Source organism: Aplysia californica, unplaced genomic scaffold, assembly GCF_000002075.1.
Source record: "Aplysia californica isolate F4 #8 unplaced genomic scaffold, AplCal3.0 scaffold01187, whole genome shotgun sequence".
Taxonomy (NCBI): domain Eukaryota; kingdom Metazoa; phylum Mollusca; class Gastropoda; order Aplysiida; family Aplysiidae; genus Aplysia; species Aplysia californica.
The window spans coordinates 59,980-68,336 of NW_004798457.1; the positions used below are offsets into that span (position 1 = coordinate 59,980).

General features: G+C 42.0%; 1 protein-coding gene across 2 annotated transcripts in view; it reads left to right on the plus strand.

Annotated features, from left to right (window-relative positions):
• The window catches only part of LOC101859216 (brain-specific homeobox/POU domain protein 3-like), a 41,568-nt gene extending 34,892 nt beyond the window's left edge, over positions 1–6,676 (plus strand). For both annotated transcript variants that reach the window (XM_035973387.1, XM_005112117.3), the window contains exon 2: positions 4,274–6,676. In XM_035973387.1, coding sequence (XP_035829280.1) covers positions 4,325–5,278 — 954 coding nt within the window. In that variant the 5' untranslated portion in view covers positions 4,274–4,324 and the 3' untranslated portion in view covers positions 5,279–6,676. The remainder of the gene's footprint in view (positions 1–4,273) is intronic.
• The last annotated feature ends 1,681 nt before the right edge of the window (positions 6,677–8,357 follow it).

Consider the following 8,357-nt stretch of genomic DNA (forward strand, 5'->3'; position numbering starts at 1 on the left):
CGCTCTTTTCTCACAAGCTGTGCTCTTCATCTCACTGGAGGCCGTTTGAGAGCCTGCAGGGAACAGGTCTGAGATTTCTCCCAGGTGCCAGTAATTTACGACAATTCAACTCGCCTTGATTGTTTGTCCTCGGGTTGTCTGCCTTAGCTACTTTGGTTATCTCCATCTTCTCTTTTCTCGGACCGGTCTTCATTGTTTCTTTATTTCCCTCACGCAGACGGAGCCCCTTTCAATTCACTGAAACGCGAGCGTATAATTTTGCAGAGCTTTATTTGCAATCAGCTCGAAAATAGTGACATTTGTTTTTATGATCAATAGGTTTGTTTTTACCGGTTCAAATCGACCAAGATACCGGTTCGGATCGACCAAGAATTCATATTCATACTCCCAAAATCAATTTTTTCCTGTGGTTCAGTGTTAGAAAAAAACTGTGATTGAAATTTGTTGAAAGACATCCGAAAGAGATGGAGAATTGTACAATCATGTTTGCAGTTCTCCTCTCTATTTCCTGGGGTTAATTAATTTAATTTGAAAACACCACCTTTCCCTTGAGATTGAACTTTACAGGCTTTATAAAAAGAAATATATACCCTTCTGGGCGTGAGAACAAAAATGTGTCACGACACGATGGAATCAGACACTCGGCAATTTTTGTGAAAGTGAAGTTATTGGTATAATATTAAAGCTTGATCACTTTTCTTGCTTTCGACGAAAACAAATACCCATCTATCTCGTATAGAAGTAAAGATATTTGCGATAGGAAGAAATGGGAGTCGCCTGGTTTCAGGGGTAAAATTAGCAAGAAAAAGGCCGCCAAAGTTTTGTGACTTACAAAGCTTGAGAGTTCTTGTAAACTGAAAACTTACATTTTTTTGTGTCTTTTAATCAACGTTTTTTTTAAAGCAAAAAACCCCCAAAGAGATGGGCTTTGAAGTGGACATAAAAAAATCTGAGTTAACACCCCCTCCCCCCTCGATCAAAATTGCCACTGTTGCGGAAAGTGTAGATTTCTTGGATTCCATTGCTTTGACGAGCGCCTGATTTCACCATGATGCCTCAAAAACACATTCGAAATTGTCTAAGACGTTCACCCATTTTCGAAGAGAAAAGTGGTTATCTTAACCAGGCGGACACCTTGGGCAGTGTCATTATGATATAATAAGAGGGGAAAACGCAAAATGGGAAGTACGAAGTGGCCGTTTGTAAAGGGGATTGTCTTGGACAGGTGGCCTGTTAGAGTAGGTTCAAATGTACTTTACACGTGGATATATAATGATAATATATGTAGTGGGATGGAATGTACTGGTAATTGCACATTCAGCGAGGTTTTTTAAAGCTTTTTTTCCCGTTTTTTATATACATGTATTTCATACAGACGGACCTGAAACGACTCCAGAGTAAATGGAAAATATTTTATGTGATGCCATGCAAAAGAAAAGCATAAACCATATACTGAACTAAGACAAAGCAAAAAGCAAAATTTGCACAGTGTGGATAAGATGGATTAATTAAGGTCAATCACTTTAATCTTAAAAGCGAAACCACAGGGTTTTGAGTACCAATCCGCTTCTTTTTTGGGGGGAGTTATGATCTTTGTTTATAAAAGAACTATTCACAACATTTGTCACATTGTCTCTAACGTTTAGAAATCGTTTCAATATATCTCAGTTCGAGACTATCTTTAAGTCACAAAAACGTCCCGGACAAAAACGTTGACTTACGTTATAATAGGAACCAAAACAGTACAGAAGAGGACGAGGAAAAACCTTGACCTAAAAAAAAAATCTGGGCGTAATAAAGGATTGCGGTTTTTTTTCACTCATTCTTTGAGTCTACACAGGATTAAAAGGCTCGAGGAGCGTCTTTTGTCTCTAAGAATGCTGCTGTTGAAGGAGAGAGAGAGAGGGGAGAGAGAGAGAGAGAGAGAGAGAGAGAGAGAGAGAAAGAGAGAGAGAGAGAGAAAGAGAGAGAGATAGCGAGGGGGGGGGAGAAAGACAGACAGACAGACAGACAGACAGACAGACAGACAGACAGACAGACAGACAGACAGACAGACCGAGAGACAGACAGATACAAAGAGAGAGAATGAAAGAAAAGAGAGAGAGACACACACACACACACACAGAGAGAGAGAGAGAGAGAGAGAGAGAGAGAGAGAGAGAGAGAGAGAGAGAGAGAGAGAGAGAGAGAGAGAGAGTCGATTTCGTCTTTACATTTTTTAGATTCCTCATTATTTTATTCTGTCACATATTTATCAGACTGATTCAGTTCGCATTCTTTTCTCTTCATTGTCTGTTAACGTGTGGTTTTTCCTTGCTCAATACTGTAAACATTTTCTTAGTGTAGCGTTTTTTCCAAGACTTGCACGTGCAACAGTTACAACTTTTTGGAGCAAAAAGATAGTTTTGCCCCTAACCACAAAAAAGCACAAAAGCCAAAACAAAACAAATACGAATACGAATACGAATGACTAATTTCATGGATTAACACGCAGACTCATTTGAATCATATGAACACTTTGTTTGGCTCTGTTGTCATCGTCGTCGTTGTCCTTGTTGTTGTTATTGTTGTTGTTGTCGTTGTTGTTATTGTTGTTATTGTTATCATTATTATTGCTATTAATATTATCAGTATTTATTATTATTTTTATTATTAATAATGCTGGTTGCACTAGCAGTGGTAGTGTTGTGGTAGTAGTATAGTAATCAAAATCGTTTTCATTATTATCATGATCGTTATTATATTTATCTTTCGAATATCATTTTTATTATCTTAATCCTTATAAGGTTTATCATTAGATTAATTGCTGCTTTATTGCTGGCAGGGACTGGTCAGCTCAAAAACCGTGTTTAGAAGAAAAAGAACGTTTCTAATTATAGTTGTGCCAAAGCGTTTACCAGCAAAACTATCCACCCTAGTACGTTAATAATAAAAGAAAAAGAAATATTTGTCGTTGTGGACATGTCTCCAAACCATCCACCTAGCAGCTGTTCACAACGCTGAATTATTGTTTGTATTCCCCAAAGAACGTCGAAAAATATGGGGTCCCGTCCCTGGTACGTCTCTACATATCTTTCATGCCCGATGACCCTTCCCCTAGTCTGGGCATTTGTTCGACAAGTTTAAAAACGACCACAACTTTCGCCGTAGCCAGTAATTACCAGGGGAGATTCCAGCGGGCGGTGTTTTCAATTCGCCATCTCCTCCCCTATAATTACAAGGCGCCATTTCCTGTCTTGTCTCGAATCGTTAAATTAGCTCCCGCCGATTCTGATGAAAGTCAACAGCTTAGGAAGATCGAATTAAGCGTTCGCGCGCTTGGAAACTCTACCCAACACTTTCAATAGCGGATATTATTTTAGAACCCCATTCCCTCCTCCCTCTCTTTGTATTGAAATATCACTTCCAATAGCTTGGTCCTTAACAGCATTGAAACGGATAATGCTGTCGTGTGAATAAAAAAACCCAAAAAACAAACAAACTAGAAACAAACAACAACAACAAAATCCAACTCGAAAGCAAACGTTAAAAAGCATCAAGCAAAATGTGAACAATTCAGACCATTCTTTTTTACATTCTAAAGCTCTTATCCAGTCGCATATTTTTAATGGAGAGAACTTGCGCGCACTCACAAACACACACGCACACGTACACACACACACACACACACACACACACACACACACACACACACACACACACACACACACACACACACACACACACGTACACATGTACACTCACGCACATACATGCACACACACGCACACATATGAACACATACACACACACAAACACACACACAAATGCACATACACTTCAAGCGTGGACACATGGGTTTATTGCACGCTGCACACAAGAGTTAGATTTTGAAACAGGAACGTTATATCTGATGATGTTTCCATGACAACCGAAAGGTAGGTTAGAGGAAAACTTAGAGACTCTTATCTTGCCTTGCTTTGTATTAACTTTCATTTAGAACAAAATTTGTCCTTAGATAATTACTATTAAAGCGACGTCGGCAGCCATACTGTTACTCAAAATGTCCAACTTTACCCCCCCCCCAACTACAATAACAACCACTACAACAACAACAACAACAACAACAACAACAACAACAACAACAACAAAAACAACATTAACAACAACAACATTAACAACAACAACAAGAACAACAACAACAGGCAGCTGTGGTTGTTGGGGTTTTTTTCTGAACAAAGACCACAAATGGTGACATATTATTAACTTTGTCTGTATTTCTTTGCCTCCACAGGGCAACTTTTTCTCCGGCCTGGATGACGGGTTCCTGGCGAGAGCTGAGGCCATGGGTGTCGTGGATATATCCAAGCCCTCCGGGGGCCATCAGCTGATGAAGCCAGAGGGTCTCTACGGCCACACGCCGGACTTCACCGGTCACAACGGAGGTCCTCCTCGTCACCAGATGCCCATGCCTCCTCACCACCCACACCCCCACCATCCCCACCCCCACCCACATCATGGCTTCGGTCCGTCAGATTCCATGTTTGATCAACTCACAGCCGTGTCCAGTCAAAGCGGAGGTCCGCCTGGCATGCCTCTGGGACCTGTCGCCTCTATGGCGGAACACCATAACAACGTGATGGGCGGAGCTTCTGCTATGCCAGGACACGCCCAGCACCACCAGATGTACCCGCCCATGTACTCGGGGCACCCGCCAAATGTTGTGAACCACCCACACCCAGCCCTGCCCCCTCACCCAGGCCCCATGCACCCCCACCAGGGAGGCATGCACGAGTCGGACTGCGATCCACGAGAGCTGGAGATGTTTGCCGAGCGCTTCAAGCAGCGACGCATCAAGCTGGGCGTGACACAAGCCGACGTGGGCGCCGCGCTAGCGAACCTCAAGATCCCCGGAGTCGGTTGCCTCAGTCAGAGCACCATCTGCCGGTTCGAGTCGCTCACACTCAGTCACAACAACATGATCGCGCTGAAGCCTATCCTTCAGACGTGGCTCGAGGACGCAGAGAAGCAGGCGCGAGAGAGGAAGGCAGAGCTAGAGAACGGACTTGGCGGAGACAAGAAGCGAAAGCGGACTTCAATCGCCGCGCCGGAGAAGAGGTCTCTGGAAGCGTACTTTGCTGTGCAGCCGAGACCATCAGGGGAAAAGATTGCCCAGATTGCAGAGAAACTCGATCTGAAGAAAAATGTCGTCAGGGTTTGGTTCTGTAACCAGAGGCAGAAACAGAAGAGGATGAAGTTTTCCGCCATTGCTGCAGGTATGGGGATGGGTCACCACTGACGACAAAACTTGACTGTCTCAAGAGAAGACTCTAAAAACTTGTACTGAGGCGAGAGTCATGACTCAAAATAACATTTTCTAGAACTGGTTGTGTGATAACAGTGTACATCTTGATGGAACATATGGGACAGATCTCGGTGGTTATGAGACGCTGTACTGTGGAAGCAAGGTCATCAATGACTCTCCGTGACTTCTCTCAGCTCGGCAAATTCAAGGACCACAGAGAACGATTTGCCTCATCGTGTGAGTGGAACCAACAAGGGCTTGCGTTCCCGCGATGTTCGACTATCGGGACAAAGGTGCAGCAACAGAATAACCATGCTGGCTCAGATTTTGATTAAGGTGCTTGCTGATTGTTGAACATGCACATCATTTAAAAATAGTTTTGTCAGTCGCTAATTACACTGAAACGTGATGAATTGTCACTGTTCGAGCATCTGGCTCTTAAATTTAATAATATGCCAACTCAGTTGTTCTAACACTTGGTGGTCTGTATCCCAGTGCTCCAATCACCATAGACTGATGGAGCTTGTGATAAGGGCTTGGATATCCGTGCGACTCAAGCAGTGTGTACGTACCAAGGATTAGTTGGGGTATCGAAGCGAGCTTTGTCACAAACCCGCGCTGTGCACCAGTCTTCAACAAGAATGTTATGCAACAAAACATTTGTCCTGGTGTGTTCGCAGTGACCGCAACCAGTCCTCTGTATATCCATGCATAAAGCTGGTCTTACTAATTTACCTGATCACGTAAGGGTTGTTGTTTTTTGTGTTTCTTGCACATGAATACCGGGCACAAACTACTTACTAGTTGTAATATTAATACGATGTTTGACCAATGTAAATAAACAAAAACAATTCGTTTGTCTGCAGGCTTGTATATTATGTAATGTAAAATAGCTATCTTTTGCATTGTTCTTTGTTACTTGTCCAGATAGCAGTGTAGATCTGGTTTTTGGTGCATCTAGCTGGCTGGTTTCTGTAGCACAAATGGTTGCTAACATGGTAAGCGCGTGAGAGTTTTGTGTTTGATTTCGAGTAGGTTGTGAATATTTCTCGCCCTTCCCTGAAACATATTCCTCTTTACATCCCGGTGTTCTGACCAGGGAATAAGTGTTTTGCCATCGTGGAACGACTTGCTTTATGTCTAGAAGGGCTTTAGGCTTAAATAAGAAGAGAAAACACAAAAACGTCTACCGTTTGGTTTAAAAGGCTTTGGTTTGTTGTGTGACTCTTGGACAAGCTCTAACAACCCCCCCCCCTCCCCGCCTTCCCTCTCCGCCCCCATGGAAGAAGTGATTTCCCCAGTCCAGTCTCACACACTATCAGGCACACACCCTTATATTACTTCGATCTTTTTGGTCGCCTGGTGGCACCAACAAGAACAAGGTTTTTAAAAGAAATAATAAATCAGATCCCTGCCTCCCTTCCCATCTCACTTGACATTTATAAACCCCCCCCCCCCCCCCCCCCCCTCTCTCTCTCTCTCTCTCTCTCTCTCTTTCCACGCCGCCCTCTGTTTTGAACTCTATTCCTATGATATTATCATTGTTTTACCGTGACTAGATCTAGTCCAAGTAAGGCCAAAATGGCTTAATTCAGGATATTTGTATGACTCCGCCATACTATTATGTTTTTAATAAAGTGCAATATGTTTTTACGTGCATTATTTTACTATGATTTTTTAACGTTATGCTCAGTTTACTTGAACTTCTACATTCACGATACTTTGTTATTATTTATTTCTTCCTACATTTCCAAAAGAACGTTACATATGTTTTTTCCTGTCTACAACAAGGAGTACATAATGCTACTTTTGTGGGGTTTTTGCTATATGTTGCTGATGGTGTCCCTGTTTTGTTGTTGTTGATGTTGTTGGTATTTTTGATGCTGTTGTTGTTGTTGTTGTTTTCGTTGTTGTTGTTGTGGTTGTTGATGTTGTTGTTGTTGATGTTGTTATTGTTGTTGTTGTTGAAGCTGTTGTCGTTATTGCTACTGCTGTTGCTGTTACTGGTTTTTTGTTGCTGTGGTCTTGGCTGTCTTTGACAAGGATGATGACGAGGATGACGAAGATATTGTTTTTGCTTCCATTGCTATTGCTGTTCTTTTCATCTTTGTAGCTACCATTACTGGCATTAATGGTATTCTTATTGCTGCTGTTGCTGGACGGATTTGTTAGAATTATAAACAGATATGTAAAGTCTTTTCTAAAACGAAACCCTTTTCTTTTTCGACTTAAGACAAAATAAAATGAGACCTCTCCTTAATCAGCCATTCTCTACAGTGGAAACTGTTTAGTATATAATAATATGTAGTGGTGATTAACCCTTAGCAGTAGTTTATTCTGTCGAGATTTGTAAACTGTGTAGAAACAAAGAAGGAACACTGCTCTTACAATGTTTACTTCTGTTTTTCTCTCATAAGAACTTTAGGTTGTTACAAAGTCAGCTAAGGGCAAAGAGTTCTCACAATGTGGCGAGATATTTATATTGTCGTAAAACCCTAAAGAGGTAGTTAAACCGCCTTCGGTTTCTCATGCTTCGAAGGGCGGCTTCCAAAGCTTGGCTCATGATAGTGTCATAATATAGACAATCTTGACCCTTTTAGTTTGGCTAACTGACCCTAGCATTATTTCAGGGTTGGTAGATAAAAAATACCTTTGCTCAGCATCTCAGGAACACGTGAAATGTGAAAGAAAAGAACCACAATTCCCTGAGAGGGTCGTACAGAGCCAATAGAGAGGATATGCTATGTCTGCCTGTCTGTCTGTTTGTCTGTCTGTCAACCTGTTTATCTGTGTGTCTGTGAGCCCTAATTTCTGTCTGCCTAAGGCCTGTTTGTGTAATTTGTTTTTATTGGATTTCAAGATTTGTTTTTGTTTTTGTTTTGTTTTTTGTCTTTTGGTATTTGAAACTGATTTATGGAAGCGTACTCACATGACACCAACACACAAGCAAACGTACATGCCTACACACAAACAAAACAAAAAAAATCCATACCCACGCGTGAATACAGACACCCGCACATACGCGCACGGGCGCGCGCGCGCACGCACGCACACGCACACACACACACACACA